The sequence below is a fragment of the Anolis sagrei genome, chromosome 12 (genome assembly GCF_037176765.1).
Source record: "Anolis sagrei isolate rAnoSag1 chromosome 12, rAnoSag1.mat, whole genome shotgun sequence".
NCBI lineage: Eukaryota > Metazoa > Chordata > Lepidosauria > Squamata > Dactyloidae > Anolis > Anolis sagrei.
In genome coordinates this window covers 18,350,110-18,367,609 of record NC_090032.1, presented here as the reverse complement: position 1 = coordinate 18,367,609, position 17,500 = coordinate 18,350,110, and the positions used below count along the sequence as shown (strand labels likewise).

Here is a 17,500-nt window from a genome sequence, read left to right as displayed (position 1 = left end):
TACCATCAAATATCTTATGATATATGTAGATAATAATAATAATAATAATAATAATACTTTATTTATACCCTGCTACCATCTCCCCAAGGGACTTGGTGCAGCTTACACGAGTGGCTTGTAGGTCTTCTGAATGTGCTCAGATGATGTTGTCATCAGCATACTGGAGTTCTATAACAGATGTTGTTGTAACCTTCGTTTTGGTTTTCAGTCTGCTGAGATTAAATTCCTTGCCATCATATATCTTATGATATATGTAGATAATAATAATAATAATTCTTTATTTATACCCTGCTACCATCTCCCCAAGGGACTTCGTGCGGCTTACATGAGCTACTTGTAGGTCTTCTTCTGAATGTGCACAGACGACGTTGTCATCAGCATACTGGAGTTCTATAACAGATGTTGTAACCTTCGTTTTGGCTTTCAGTCTGCTGAGATTAAATAGCTTACCATCATATACCTTATAATATATGTAGATAATAATAATAATAATAATAATAATAATAATACTTTATTTATACCCCGCTACCATCTCCCCAAGGGACTCGGTGCGGTTTACATGAGGCCGAGCCCAAAGTACATCAGCAGAAAAGCAATAAGAAAACAATCAATACAACAGTTAAAATAAATCTCATAAACAAAAGTAAACAATAAACAGTAACAATAACAACAAATATAGATATTCCAAATTCTGACAAGGATTTAGGATAAGGGATGCTCAGCGTATATATTCTGTGATTGTGTGATCCCCAAACAGGAAACTAATAATACAAGGAAGAGTTACAGACTAGATTAGACTGCAAACCCCATCATCCCTAGCTGTTTCTCATGGGAGTTGTAGTCCAGCATTAGAGGGTCACCAATTTCAGTAATGGGAAAGAGGGATATAGGATTTTCACAGCTCTTTCCGTCTTCCTTTCGTTTCAGGCTGAACTCATGAGCAGTTTGATCGAGTATTGCATTGAACTGAACTCGTCTTTGGAGGGACAGGATCCCGAACCCGCTCCCCGGGAAGCTCCTCCTTCCTCCGAAGCCCGAAAACCCCCTTTCAACCGGCAGCCCCACAAACTGCAGCGGCAGAACAGTGTGACCTGCAGCCGCATCCAGCACCTTGCAACCATCGACTACGTGGAGGAAGGTGAGCCTGGACCCAAATGTTGTTTCTAGCACCCACTTTTTGCTTGATGTTCAGGCAGTGCTTCTTGTAGGTCAGAGCACGGTTTTTGTAGTCAATCCACATCATGTGAAGATTAGTTTTTCGGCTTTTGCAGTTCTCCAATTATTATTATTATTATTATTAGAATCATAGAATCAAAGAGTTGGAAGAGACCTCCTGGGCCATCCAGTCCAACCCCATTCTGCCAAGAAGCAGGAATATTGCATTCAAATCACCCCTGACAGATAACCATCCAGCCTCTGCTTAAAAGCTTCCAAAGAAGGAGCCTCCACCACACTCCGGGGCAGAGAGTTCCACTGCTGAACGGCTCTCACAGTCAGGAAGTTCTTCCTCATGTTCAGATGGAATCTCCTCTCTTGTAGTTTGAAGCCATTGTTCCATTGCGTCCTAGTCTCCAAGGAAGCAGAAAACAAGCTTGCTCCCTCCTCCTCCCTGTGGCTTCCTCTCACATATTTATACATGGCTATCATGTCTCCTCTCAGCCTTCTCTTCTTCAGGCTAAACATGTCCAGCTCCTTAAGCCGCTCCTCATAGGGCTTGTTCTGCTCCCTCCTCCCTGTGGCTTCCTCTCACATATTTATACATGGCTATCATATCTCCTCTCAGCCTTCTCTTCTTCAGGCTAAACATGTCCAGTTCCTTAAGCCGCTCCTCATAGGGCTTGTTCTCCAGACCCTTGATCTGCTCCCTCCTCCCTGTGGCTTCCTCTCACATATTTATACATGGCTATCATATCTCCTCTCAGCCTTCTCTTCTTCAGGCTAGACATGCCCAGCTCCTTAAGCCGCTCCTCATAGGGCTTGTTCTCCAGACCCTTGATCATTTTAGTCACCCTCCTCGGGACACATTCCAGCTTGTCAATATCTCTCTTGAATTGTGGTGCCCAGAATTGGACACAATATTCCAGGTGTGGTCTAACCAAAGCAGAATAGAAGGGTAGCATGACTTCCTTAGATCTAGACACTATGCTCCTATTGATGCAGGCCAAAATCCCATTGGCTTTTTTTGCCGCCACATCACATTGTTGGCTCATGTTTAACTTGTTGTCCACGAGGACTCCAAGATCTTTTTCACACGTACTGCTCTCGAGCCAGGCATCGTCCCCCATTCTGTATCTTTGCATTTCATTTTTTTCTGCCAAAGTGGAGTATCTTGAATTTGTCAGTGTTGAACTTCATTTTGTTAGTTTTGGCCATTCATCTCTCTAATCTGTCAAGATCGTTTTGAATTCTGCTCCTGTCCTCTGGAGTATTGGCTATCCCTCCCAATTTGGTCCCGTCTGCAAACTTGATGATCCTGCCTTCTAGCCCTTCATCTAAGTCGTTAATAAAGATGTTGAACAGGACCGGGCCCAGGACGGAACCCTGAGGCACTCCACTCGTCACTTCTTTCCAAGATGAAGAGGAAGCATTAGTGAGCACTCTCTGTGTTCGTCCACTTAACCAATTACAGATCCACCTCACCGTAGTTTTGCCTAGCCCACATTGGACTAGTATTATTATTCTCCTCTTTTGTTGCAGGGAAAGAGATCAAGAGGGTGAAACCCCGCCGGACCACCTCCTTCTTCGGCCGCCAGCTTTCCAATGCGCCCACTTCCTACTCGGCCGTCCGAGCCGCCGAAAACTTGGAACAAGGCTGACATCCTTTTGGATCATGGACTATGGGACCAAGCATCCTTTGCTTTGGGATAAAGACTGAATTGCCAACACGTTGATCGTCTATCTCTCTTTTTCTCTGCCAGAGTTCAATCAAATCATCTCAAGTCGACTGGCGTATTACAAAGTTTGAGGGGGGGAAACTCCCCGCAAACTTGATTATTTTGGCCCAAAAATGGGTCACTCTTATGTGCCTTATTCTGTTTTGTCGAGTTCCTGGAAATGACTGATCACTCCTTTCCTGGCCATATTTACACTGTATTGTCTTATTCTTAGGGAAGAGGATTGTTGTGATACTTGCCCTGAATCCCAAAATGGATTTAGGTCTTTTAAGTCAGTCTGGGGTGGGTTTATGGCTCAACATAGCATGCAAGTTGTACACTACTCTGAGACATTGGGTGGGAAACTTACGATGAAAAAGTCTAAAAGGGTCGGTGGATTTGGGGGAATCACGGCTTTTCAAAGAGCCTTAAAAAGGGGAAAAGGGGTATTGTGCTAAGATTCGATTTTGAAGCAAAAACTTTGGGAAAACTGGATATGTATAGTCCATCCTTTCTGGAGTGATGTCTAAATTCAACGACAACACAGACCCATCGTAAGTAACGTATAATATTGGCAAAATTTGCAAGGCAAAGGTGGAGGATTATGGGAGTTCGAGTCCAACTACATCCGGAAATGGATCCGAACCAAACTTGACAACACAGACCAAACTTGACAACACAGACCTATCGCGATCAGCATAAAATCCCAGTTGATTTTGGGGGCATTGATAGGGGATGGTGGGAATTGTACTTCACTCACATCCAATGGGATTTCTAATGGGACCATTCATAACATTCAATACCAAATCCATGACTATTTCTAATATTTTATCACTACAAAATACTAGTATTAATATATAAGCAGGAGCGGATTATGACTGTGCAAAGAGAGTTTTGTCCCGCTTTGTTTGGGTGGAAGTGCCTTTCCCCCCTTTTTTGTGCTCCAAATTAACACTATGCCAGGTTTCCAAATTGCGAATCCCAATTACCAATGTGTATATAGCGCCTACTGGTTTTCTTTAATTCCTTATAATTGGTTTGTTTGCACTTGTCATTACAATAAAGACCTCGGATCAGACCCTGTGTTTCATGTTGTGTTTCAGTTTGAATAAAATACGAAACACTTACTTTATGTATTTATACCCTCTTTATTCTCTGCCAAAGGAGACTCAAAAGTGGCTAAGATTAAAAACCATAAAGATGTGTGAATTTAATCCAAACACGTTAAGATAGAATTAATAAGCATCTCACTGGTTCTCCACACACAACAGAACCAGCCACTTCTGCAGCTCACCGATCACAGACTGACTGCTTTTGGAGCAGCGGTTCTCAACCTGGGGGTCGCGACCCCCAGGGGGGTCGCCTGGCCATTTCGGAGGGGTCGCGAGGCTGCCTCCGTTGGCCCCGCCCCAAGGCCTCACGCAAAGCCCCCTCTCCCGCCTCGCGCTTTCGCCATTTGGCAAGCTCGCGAGGCAGGTAGGGGTCTTTGGCGCAAGACCTGACTTTGCCCAAAGGCCCCTCGCCTGCCTCACGATTTCGCCATTTGGTGAGGTCACGAGGCGGGGGAGGGGTCTTTGGCGCGAGGCCTGACTTCGCCCAAAGACCCCTCGCCCGCCTCGCGATTTTGCCATTTGGTGAGGGCACGAGGCGGGCGAAGGGATCTCGGCACATGGCCTGACTTCTCCCAAAGTCCCCTTGCCCACCTCGCGATTTTGCCATCGTTGGGACCCCTGAGCAGTTTGCAAGAGGGGTATCAGACGGGTCACCAAAGAACATCTGCTGACCATGGGGCTCCTTTTAGGTAAGTTTGGCTCAATTCTATCATTGGTGGGGTTCAGAGTGCCCTTTGATTACAGGTGAACTGTAAATCCCAGCAACTATAGTTCCCAAATGTGAAGGTCTATTTTCACCAAACTCCGCCACTCTTTGGCCATATTGAGCATTCATGACAAGTTTGGTCCAGATTGATCATTGTTTGAGTCCACAGTGCTCTCTGGATACAGGTGAACTACAATTCCAAAACTCAATGCTCATCAAATCCTTCCAGTATTTTCTATTAGTAATGGGAGTTCTATATGCCAAGTTTAGTGCTTTGGGAGACGGTGGTCAGGCATCCGGACAACGGAGTTGATGTTGGAGGAGCATTGCTTCAATGCTGGTGGTCTTTGCTTCTTCCAGCACGCTGACGTTTGTCCGCTTGTCTTCCCAAGAGATTTGCAGGATTTTCTGGAGGCAGCGCTGATGGAATCGTTCCAGGAGTTGCATGTGACGTCTGTAGACAGTCCACGTTTTGCAGGCATAGAGCAGGGTTGGGAGGACAATAGCTTTATAGACAAGCACCTTGGTATCCCTACGGATGTCCCGGTCCTCAAACACTCTCTGCTTCATTCGGGAAAAGGCTGCACTCGCAGAGCTCAGGCGGTGTTGTATTTCAGTGTCAATATTGACATCTGTAGACAGTCCACGTTTTGCAGGCATAGAGCAGGGTTGGGAGGACAATAGCTTTATAGACAAGCACCTTGGTCTCCCTACGGATGTCCCGGTCCTCAAACACTCTCTGCTTCATTCGGGAAAAGGCTGCACTCGCAGAGCTCAGGCGGTGTTGTATTTCAGTGTCAATATTGATATCTGTAGACAGTCCACGTCTCACAGGCATAGAGCAGGATTGGGAGGACAATAGCTTTATAGACAAGCACCTTGGTCTCCCTATGGATGTCCCGGTCCTCAAACACTCTCTGCTTCATTCGGGAAAAGGCTGCACTCGCAGAGCTCAGGCAGTGTTGTATTTCAGTGTCAATATTGACATCTGTAGACAGTCCACGTCTCACAGGCATAGAGCAGGGTTGGGAGGACAATAGCTTTATAGACAAGCACCTTGGTCTCCCTACGGATGTCCCGGTCCTCAAACACTCTCTGCTTCATTCGGGAAAAGGCTGCACTCGCAGAGCTCAGGCGGTGTTGTATTTCAGTGTCAATATTGACATCTGTAGACAGTCCACGTCTCACAGGCATAGAGCAGGGTTGGGAGGACAATAGCTTTATAGACAATCACCTTGGTATCCCTACGGATGTCCCGGTCCTCAAACACTCTCTGCTTCATTCGGGAAAAGGCTGCACTCGCAGAGCTCAGGCAGTGTTGTATTTCAGTGTCAATATTGACATCTGTAGACAGTCCACGTCTCACAGGCATAGAGCAGGGTTGGGAGGACAATAGCTTTATAGACAAGCACCTTGGTATCCCTACGGATGTCCCGGTCCTCAAACACTCTCTGCTTCATTCGGAAAAATGCTGCACTCGCAGAGCTCAGGCGGTGTTGTATTGCGGTGTCGATGTTGACTTTGGTGGAGAGGTGGCTGCCAAGGTAGCAGAAATGGTCAACATTTTCTAATGTGACACCATTAAGTTGCATCTCTGGCATTGGGGAGGGGATAAACCCATTTTTCCTATTTCCAACAGACCTCACTACCTCTGAGGATGCTTGCCATAGATGCAGGCGAAACGTCAGGAGAGAATGCCTCTAGAACATGGCCATATAGCCCAAAAAAACCTACAACAACCCAATAACCTAAATACCCAAGCTAGGAAATAAATAAATCTGGAATTTCTCCGCTGCGTTTCCCATTCAAGGCCCACTAGGAGGTGCTACAGTGCCACATTTGCGGAAGTTGAAAATCTGATTAGATGCCCAAATTCTAAATTATCTCTTACTGTATGCTTTCATGTCATTTCATGCAATTTGATACCACTTTAACTGCAGTGACTGAATGAGATGGAATATTGGGATTATGTAGTTCGGTGAGGTAGGGAAGGCAAAAAACCTTTAAAACTGCAACTCCCATGTGCCTCTGCTTCCCAGAAATAATAATAATAATAATAATAATAATAATAATAATAATAATAATAATAGGATCTGCGCGCATCATTCAAAAATACATCACAGTCCTAGATGCTTGGGAAGTGTTCGACTTGTGATTTTGTGATACGAAATCCAGCATATAGAGCTCGTTTGCTGTGACATACTGTGCTTTTGTGTCAATAATAATAATAATAATAATAATAATAATACATCACACAGTCCTAGATGCTTGGGAAGTGTTCGACTTGTGATTTTGTGATACGAAATCCAGCATATAGATCTTGTTAGCTGTGACATTCTGTACTTTTGTGTCAATAATAGTAATAATAATAATAATAATAATACATCACACAGTCCTAGATGCTTGGAAAGTGTTCGACTTGTGATTTTGTGATACGAAATCCAGCATATAGATCTCGTTTGCTGTGACATACTGTGCTTTTGCATCAGAATAATAATAATAATAATAATAATAATAATAATAATAATACATCACACAGTCCTAGACACTTAGGAAGTGTTCGACTTGTGATTTTGTGATACGGAATCCAGCATATAGATCTCGTTTGCTGTGACATACTGTGCTTTTGCATCAGAATAATAATAATAATAATAATAATAATAATAATAATAATACATCACACAGTCCTAGACACTTAGGAAGTGTTCGACTTGTGATTTTGTGATACGGAATCCAGCATATAGATCTCGTTTGCTGTGACATACTGTGCTTTTGTGTCAGTAATAATAATAATAATAATAATAATAATACATCACACAGTCCTAGACGCTTGGGAAGTGTTTGACTTGTGATTTTGTGATACGAAATCCAGCATATAGATCTCGTTTGCTGTGACATACTGTGCTTTTGTATCAATAATAATAATAATAATAATAATAATACATCACACAGTCCTAGACGCTTGGGAAGTGTTCGACTTGTGATTTTGTGATACGAAATCCAGCATATAGATCTCGTTTGCTGTGACATACTGTGCTTTTGTATCAATAATAATAATAATAATAATAATAATAATAATAATAATACATCACACAGTCCTAGACGCTTGGGAAGTGTTCGACTTGTGATTTTGTGATACGAAATCCAGCACAGAGATCTCGTTTGCTTTGACATACTGTGGTTTTGTGTCAGTATAATAATAATAATAATAATAATAATAATACATCACATAGTCCTGTACTTTTGTGTCAGTATAATAATAATAATAATAATAATAATAATAATAATAATAATACATCACACAGTCCTAGACGCTTGGGAAAGGTTCGACTTGTGATTTTGTGATATGAAATCCAGCATATAGAGCTCGTTAGCTGTGACATACTGTGCTTTTGTATCAATAATATAATTATAATAATAATAATACATCACACAGTCCTGTACTTTTGTGTCAGTAAAATAATAATAATAATAATAATAATAATAATAGTAATAATAATAATAATAATAATAATAATAATACAACATCGCACACTTCTAGACGCTTGGGAAGTGTTCAACTTGTGATTTTGTGATACGGAATCCAGCATCTAGGTCTCGTTTGCTGTGACATACTGTGCTTTTGTGTCAGTAAAATAATAATAATAATAATAATAATAATAATAATAATACTTCACACAGTCCTAGCTGCTTGGGAAGTGTTCGACTTGTGATTTTGTGATACGAAATCCAGTATATAGATCTCGTTTGCTGTGACATACTGTGCTTTTGTGTCAATAATAATAATAATAATAATAATAATAATAATAATAATACATCACACAGTCCTAGACGCTTGGGAAGGGGTAGACTTGTGATTTTGTGATACGACATCCAGCTTACCGTTGAAAATTACCTAGGGCGGCTTACATGAGGCCAAGCCCAAACAACAAATTACAATAAAATAAAATACAAGTTGCAATAAAATAAACAACATAAACAATAAGCAATATACACAAAACATTAAGAAAAAATGTGGTATTAATGTGCTTTTTTTTTTTTTTTTACAGACGCCTTCCTTTTGGCCAAAGGTCACCTCTTCAAAGCGAGGTTGGCTTCCAATAATAAAGCTGCATACAGCTGGCTTCCAAATGGTAAAAATAGCAGGTTGTTTACTTAGCTTGCCAGCTCATCCCTTTGGCAGCCAAAGCAAGAATCTCAGGTTATTTTGGCCTCGAGGCAGAAAGGAGCCACGACGCCTTCCTCTCCTCACCTTCCATGGCACTAAACTTAAATACTATTATTGTTATTGTTGTAATTTATGCCCTAACAAGTTAATGTTGACTCAGGGCAGCTCTACGAATAGAATTAAAGCAGCTGACTCCACTTTATCTGCCATTTATCAAGGCGATAGGACTCTGGGAGTTGTAGTTTTGCAAGCCTTCCCTGCCAAAGTCAGAGGTCCTCCAGGTCAGTCGCTCTTCTGACTGAGTGATTGGGTGGCAACCTGTACTAGACGGGGTCACACTCCCCCTGAAGTTACAGGTCCGTAGTTTGGGGGTTCTCCTGGACTCAACGCTGACGCTAGATGCGCATGTGTTGGCGGTAGCTGGGAGAGCCTTCACACAAAACTCGTGCGCCAACTACGACCATACTTCATGAAGTCTGACTTGACCATGGTGGTCCATGCCTTAATTACTAGACTGGATTACTGCAATGCACTATACCTGGGGCTACCCTTGAAGACGGCCCAGAAATTACAACTCGTTCAACGTGCAGCAGCCAGATTAATAACTGGGGAAAGGTCAACTTGTAAGGGATCACGGGTTTAGGGTGCGGGGTCCTTTTCGAAGAAATCCACAGAGTCCAATAGATTCATGTAAGACATCGTTTATTCAAGCTGATCAGCATGAGGTGGACACACAGCACTTCTGTAAGTGCTTTCACAGACTCTCCTCTGTTCTTGCAAATTTTCATATACCAATATACCAGCATGAGGTAAACAAGAATATTTTTGTCGTGGAAAGTACTTTGACCTTTATTCTTCCTGTCCCATCAACCTCTTGATGGAAAGTACCTTCTTGCTCCTGCAGACTTTGCGCTTAACCACAACCCAACTTCCTATGTAAGCTCAAACTTTGTATGACCTCTACATGTCACCTCTTGTTTTTAAAACATTTTCTTCCATGCTGCTAATTTCATTTCATTAACTTATGCCCCATCGAGTTAATGTTGACTCAGGGCAGCTCTACAAATAGAATTAAAGCAGACTGACTCCACTTTATCTGCCATGGCTCAAGGCGATGTGATCCCGGGAGTTGTCGTTTCGCAAACCTTCTCTGCCGGACAGAGGTCCTCCATGTCAGTCGCTCATCTGACCGAGGTATTGGGTGGCAACCTGTACTAGATGAGGTCGCACTCCCCCTGAAGTCACAGGTCCGTATTTTGGGGTCCTCCTGGATTCAACGCTGACGCTAGATGCGCAGGTGTCGGCGGTGGCCAGGAGAGCCTTCGCACAATTAAACCTCGTGCGCCAACTACGACTATACCTCATGAAGTCTGACTTGACCATGGTGGTCCATGCCTTAGTTACCTCTAGACTGGATTACTGCAATGCACTCTATGTGGGGCTACCCTTGAAGGCGGCCCAGAAATTACAACTCATCCAACATGCAGCAGCCAGATTAATAACCAGGGAGAGGTCAACTGTTCTGTTTAAGGAGCTCCATTGGCTGCCGTTCATTTTCAGGTCCCAATTCAAGGTGTAGGTGCTTACCTACAAAGCCCTAAACGGTTTTGGCCAAACTTCTCACAAGGAACCCCCATGACCAACAGAAAATACTGTGCTTTCTGATGGTCTTTGGCGACCCCTCTGACACCCATTTGCGACCCCCTCAGGGGTCCCGACCCCCAGGTTGAGAAACACTGCCCTAAACGGTTTGGGACCCGCCTACCTGCATGACTGCATCTCCGTATATGAACCCACACAATCTCTCCGATCATCTGGAGAGGCCCTGCTCACGATCCCACCTGCGTCGCAAGCGTGATTGGTGGGGACAAGGGACAGGGCCTTCTCCGTGGTGGCCCCCCGACTCTGGAACTCTCTTCCCAAGGACAACAGACAAGCCCTAACGTTGGCAGTCTTTAGGAAGAGCTTGAAGACGTGGTTGTTCCAGTGTGCCTTCCCAGAATAGGAAACTCTTAGCATCATGTCCCAAATGCACTTTACTAGAGATTTAAGATTGTCTGCACACCACACCTATCTCCAAAAACCTATCCATTTCACCTGTCATGCTCAGCATTTTTTTAAAAAAAATTTGAATAGTTTTTATTAAGGTATTTATCAAATACAACAAAAGAGGGGGAACAATTGAAGAAGATAGCAAAGTAGGAAATAATATAAAGAGAGAGAGAGAGAGAGAGAGAGAGAAAGGGATCCAAAAAGATATATATGTAAAAAAAAGACCCTATAAAAAAGATAAAAAGATAAAAAAAGTTTGACTTCCATCTCCTCCTCAGGTGTTGTGTCTCTAATAATGTTTCTGTTGCTTTCCCTTAAATTGTCTCTTCTTTACTTTTTTTCTTCTTTCTCGTAATCGTCAAAAAGTGTCCAATCCGTCTTCTTTATCGGATTTCCGGTATTTTTTTTTCAAAAAGAAAGTCAGTTCGTCCATCTCCCTTATTTCTCTAATTTTCCCTATCCATTCCTCCTTAGTAGGAGTACTTTCCTGTTTCCAAACTTTAGCTAGAGCAATTCTCGCTGCCGTCGTCATGTAAGTAAAAAGTTTGTCCTCATTTTCCTGTAGTTGTAATTCCAAATCTGTAAAACCCAATAGGTAGTATTCAGGTTTTTTCTTAAATACTCTTTTTAGAAATTTTTGTAACTCTTCATGAATCATAGACCAGTATTTTACTATTTCTTTGCATGTCCACCACATGTGATAAAAGGTTCCTGTCTGTTGACAACCTTTCCAACACTTGTCAGAGGAATTTTTATTTATTAAAGATAACTTCTTGGGAGTGGTATACCATCTGTGGAACATTTTTATCCAATTTTCCTTTAGATCTGTTTTATTTATTTATTTATTTATTTATCGTGTCATCAGCAACCATTGTATTACAATTCTAACAGAGCAAAACAAACACAGTGATTAAAAAGAAAAAGAAAAAGAAAAAAAAACCCACACAGATTTTGTAAATTTGGTATTTGGTTAAATGTCCTTTGACCAGTATCTGGCCACTTGGAGTGCCTCTGGGGTTGCCGCAAGAAGGTCCTCCATCGTGCATGTGGCAGGGCTCAGGGTGCATTGCAGCAGGTGGTCAGTGGTTTGTTCTTCTCCGCACTCGCATGCCGAGGATTCCACCCTGTAGCCCCATTTCTTAAGATTGGCTCTGCATCTCGTGGTGCCAGAGCGCAATCTGTTCAGCGCCTTCCAAGTCGCCCAGTCTTCTGAGTGCCCAGGGGGGAGTCTCTCATCTGGTATCACCCATGAATTGAGGTGCTGGGTTTGGGCCTGCCACTTTTGGACTCTCGCTTGCTGGGGTGTTCCAGCGAGTGTCTCTGTAGTTCTAAGAAAACTATGTCTTGATTTAAGTCGTTGACGTGCTGGCTGATACCCAAACAGGGGATGAGCTGGAGATGTCTCTGCCTTGGTCTTTTCACTATTGGCTGCTCCTTCCCGGCGGATGTCAGGTGGTGCAATACCGGCTAAGCAGTGTAATTTCTCCAGTGGTGTGGGTCGCAGACAACCCGTGATAATGCGGCATGTCTCATTAAGAGCCACATCCACTGTTTTAGTGTGATGAGATGTGTTCCACACTGGGCATGCATACTCAGCAGCAGAGTAGCATAGCGCAAGGGCAGATGTCTTCACTGTGTCTGGTTGTGATCCCCAGGTTGTGCCAGTCAGCTTTCGTATGATGTTGTTTCTAGCGCCCACTTTTTGTTTGATGTTCAGGCAGTGCTTCTTGTAGGTCAGAGCACGGTCCAGAGTGACTCCCAGGTATTTGGGTGCGCTGCAATGCTCCAGTGGGATTCCTTCCCAGGTCATAATCCTCAGAGCTCGGGATGCTTGTCTGTTCTTAAGGTGAAAGGCGCATGTCTGTGTTTTAGATGGATTAGGGATCAGATGGTTTTCCCTGTAATAGGCAGTAAGAGCACCTAGAGCTTCGGAGAGCTTCTGTTCTACCATCTCAAAGCTCCCTGCTTGAGCAGTAATGGCACAATCGTCAGCATAGATGAAACTCTCTGTCCCTTCTGGCAGTGGCTGGTCATTTGTGTAGATGTTGAACATGGATGGAGCAAGCACGCTCCCTTGAGGCAGGCCGTTCTTCTGTTTCCGCCATCTGCTTCTCTGGCCCTGGAACTCAACAAAAAAGCTCCTGTTTTGTAGCAGGTTTCCTATGAGGCAGGTGAGGTGGTAGTCCTTTGTGATATTATACATTTTTCTCAGGAGGAGGCGGTGGTTCACAGTCTCATAGGCTGCTGACAAGTCTATGAAGACAGCTCCTGTGATCTGCTGCCTTTCAAAGCCATCTTCTATGTGCTGGGTCAGGTTCAGCACTTGTGATGTGCAGCTTTTGCCTTTTCTGAAGCCAGCTTACTGTGGGATCAGACAGGGGTCTATATTTTCCATCTGTTGCATATACATATTTTAACTTCTTGTTCCACATCTGTTCCCACTCCCTAAATTGAATTGGTCTTCTTATATTTTCTGCCCATTTTATCATACATGGTTTAACTTGTTCCCTTTCCGTTAGCCACGTTAAGAGTGTATTGTAAATGACTGAAATAATTTTTTTCTTTACTTTCAAAAATTTGTCCCAAGTTGATCCTTCCCAGGCAAAACCTATTTTATTATCTTGTTTAATGTAGTCTTTCATTTGTAAGTAATGTAACCATGTCAAATTCGTATTTTTTTCCTTTAATTGCTCATAAGTCTTAATCTCCCCTGTATTCTCTTTTAAAATATCCTTATATGTTGGCCACGCTCTCCAGCCTAATAGTCTTCTTTGATGTGCTTCCATTGGAGAGACCCAAAGTGGCGTTTTGTTGTAAAAATAATTCTTATATTTCGTCCACACTCTCAGCAAAGATGCTCTGATGAAGTGATTTCCAACGTTTTTTTCCTTTTTTTCTCTATCATACCACATGTAGGCATGCCAGCCCACACGTAAATCATGACCTTCTAGATTCAGACCTTTTTCATTTTCTAACATCATCCAATCTCTGATCCACAAGAGAGCATTTTAAAAATTTTAATCATTACATTTGGCTGGCCTTAGTTTTAAATGCGTTGTGGTGTTATTGTCTAATTTTAATTGCTATTGTTTTAATGTTTATTGCTTGTTTTATGAGTTTATTTATTGTTGTATTTGTTATGCTGTTGTTTTATTGATGTGTTTGGGCCTCGGCCTCTTGTAAGCTGCACCAAGTCCTTCAGGAGATGTTAGCGGGGTATAAAGAAAGGTTTATTATTATTATTATTATTATTATTATTATTATTATTATAAACTACAACTCCCAGGATGCCATAACCTTAGAATCATAGAATCATAGAATCAAAGAGTTGGAAGAGACCTCCTGGGCCATCCAGTCCAACCCCATTCTGCCAAGAAGCAGGAATATTGCATTCAAATCACCCCTGACAAATGGCCATCCAGCCTCTGCTTAAAAGCTTCCAAAGAAGGAGCCTCCACCACACTCCGGGGCAGAGAGTTCCACTGCTGAACGGCTCTCACAGTCAGGAAGTTCTTCCTAATGTTCAGATGGAATCTCCTCTCTTGTAGTTTGAAGCCATTGTTCCGCGTCCTAGTCTCCAGGGAAGCAGAAAACAAGCTTGCTCCCTCCTCCCTGTGGCTTCCTCTCACATATTTATACATGGCTATCATATCTCCTCTCAGCCTTCTCTTCTTCAGGCTAAACATGCCCAGCTCCTTAAGCCGCTCCTCGTAGGGTTTGTTCTCCAGACCCTTGATCATTTTAGTCGCCCTCCTCTGGACACATTCCAGCTTGTCAATATCTCTCTTGAATTGTGGTGCCCAGAACTGGACACAATATTCCAGGTGTGGTCTAACCAAAGCAGAATAGAGGGGTAGCATTACTTCCTTAGATCTAGACACTATGCTCCTCTTGATGCAGGCCAAAATCCCATTGGCTTTTTTTGCCGCCACATCACATTGTTGGCTCATGTTTAACTTGTTGTCCACGAGGACTCCAAGATCTTTTTCACACGTACTGCTCTCGAGCCAGGCATTGTCCCCCATTCTGTATCTTTGCATTTCATTTTTTCTGCCAAAGTGGAGTATCTTGCATTTGTCACTGTTGAACTTCATTTTGTTAGTTTTGGCCCATCTCTCTAATCTGTCAAGATCGTTTTGAATTCTGCTCCTGTCCTCTGGACTATTGGCTCTCCCTCCCAATTTGGTGTCGTCTGCAAACTTGATGATCATGCCTTCTAGCCCTTCATCTAAGTCATTAATAAAGATCCTGAACAGGACCGGGCCCAGGACGGAACCCTGCTTGTGGCACTCCACTCGTCACTTCTTTCCAGGATGAAGAGGAAGCATTAGTGAGCACTCTCTGTGTTCGTCCACTTAACCAATTCCAGATCCACCTCACCGTAGTTTTGCCTAGCCCACATTGGACTAGTTTCCTTGCCAGAAGGTCATGGGGGACCTTGTCAAAGAAGGCCTTCCTGAAATCCAGGTACGCTGCATCCACGGCATTCCCCGCATCTACCCAGCTTGTAGCTCTGTCGAAGAAAGAGATCAGATTAGTCTGGCAGCATTTGGAGCCATAGCAGCTCCAAATGCTGTCAAACTGCATCCATTCCCCAGTGCATACACGCCCTAGTCTCATGACAGCCACACTGCAAAGAGCTGTCTTTAAACCTGAGCTGTCCGTCAATTCTGTTTACTTCCTGTGCATTTTCTGACTCATGCGGCTCAAAGGCACCTCCGTAATGAAGGCTTGTTGCACAGGGAAAAAATCGAACTACGCCATCCTCCTCCAGGCAAAAAGCATCTTAAGCATCACCGGCACATGAGCCACGATGAGCAAGGCGGAAGGCTTCTTCCTTTACATGGCTGCTGACTGTATTGGGCATCCCATCATCCACTAATAGGAAAAGAGATTCCTCATATTATTATTATTATTATTATTATTATTATTATTATTATTTCTTATTCAAGTAGACATTGCTAGTCAGGGTTGGCTTGACGCGCCTTCCTCTTGGCACGTTTCTCTCTTTCGCCCTCCATTCGTGCCTCTTCAAATTCTACAGCACTGCTGGTCACAGCTGACCTCCAAATGGAGCGCTCAAGGGCTTCCCAGTTCTCAGTGTCTATGCCAGAGTTTTGAGCCCATCTTTCAATCTCTTTTCCTGCCCACCAACATTCCGTTTTCCGTTCTTGAGTTCGGAGTAGAGCAACTGCTTTGGGAGACGGTGGTCGAGAATCTGGACAACGTGGCCAGTCTAGCAGAGTTGATGGCGGAGGACCGTCATTTCAATGCTGGTGGTCTTTGCTTCTTCCAGCACGCTGACATTTGTCCCCTTGTCTTCCCCAGAGATTTGCAGGATTTTCCGGAGGCAGCGCTGATGGAATCGTTCCAGAAGTTGCTTGTGACGTCTGTAGACAGTCCACGTTTCACAGGCATATAGCAGGGTTGGGAGGACAATAGCTTTATAAACAAGCACCTTGCTCTCCCTATGGATGTCCTGGTCCTCAAACACTCTCTGCTTCATTTGGAAAAATGCTGCACTCGCAGAGCTCAGGCGGTGTTGTATTTCAGTGTCAATGTTGACGTCTGTAGACAGTCCACGTTTCACAGGCGTATAGTAGGATTGGGAGGACAACAGCTTTATAAACAAGCACCTTGGTATCCCTACGGATATCCTGGTCCTCAAACACTCTCTGCTTCATTCGGAAAAATGTTGCACTCGCAGAGCTCAGGTGTTGTTGTATTTCAGTGTCAATGTTGACGTCTGTAGACAGTCCACGTCTCGCAGGCGTATAGCAGGGTTGGGAGGAGAATAGCTTTATAAACAAGCACCTTGGTATCTCTGCGGATGTCCCAGTCCTTAAACACTCTCTTCTTCATTCAGAAAAATGCTGCACTCGCAGAGCTCAGGCTGTGTTGTATTTCAGTGTCAATGTTGACGTCTGTAGACAGTCCACGTTTCACAGGCGTATAGCAGGGTTGGGAGGACAATAGCTTTATAAACAAGCACCTTGGTATCTCTGCGGATGTCCCAGTGCTCAAACACTCTCTGCTTCATTAGGAAAAATGCTGCACTCGCAGAGCTCAGGCGGTGTCAGTGTTGACTTTGGTGGAGAGATGGGTGCCAAGGTAGCGGAAATGGTCAACATTTTCTAATGTTACACCATTAAGCTGTATCTCTGACATTAGAGAGGGATTGGCCGGTGACTGCTGGAAGGGCACTTTGGTTTTCTCGATGTTCAATGACAGGCCGAGCTTCTCGTATGCTTCTGCAAAGGTGTTTAGAATGGCTTGTAGATCTTCTTCTTAATGCGCACAGATGACGTTGTCATCAGCATACTGGAGTTCTATAACAGATGTTGTTGTAACCTTGGTTTTGGCTTTCAGTCTGCTGAGGGATTGGCTAGTGACTGCTGGAAGATGTTTCTCGATGTTCAATGACAGTCCGAGCTTCTCTTATGCTTCTGCGAAGGTGTTCAGAGTGGCTTGTAGGTCTTCTGAATGCGCAGAGATGACGTTGTCATCAGCATACTAGAGTTCTATAACAGATGTTGTTGTAATCTTGGTTTTGGCTTTCAGTCTGTTGAGGAATTGGCTGGTGATTGCT

At 43.5% G+C, this 17,500-nt stretch overlaps 1 protein-coding gene across 1 annotated transcript in view; it reads left to right on the top strand.

The window, feature by feature from the left end:
* FRMD8 (FERM domain containing 8) overlaps positions 1 to 3,951 on the top strand; it is a 25,174-nt gene extending 21,223 nt beyond the window's left edge. Inside the window, exons 10-11 of the mRNA XM_060758350.2 lie at positions 928 to 1,138; positions 2,698 to 3,951. Of these exons, the coding sequence (XP_060614333.2) occupies positions 928 to 1,138; positions 2,698 to 2,816 (330 nt within the window). The 3' untranslated portion in view covers positions 2,817 to 3,951. The remainder of the gene's footprint in view (positions 1 to 927; positions 1,139 to 2,697) is intronic.
* Positions 3,952 to 17,500: the final 13,549 nt, after the last annotated feature.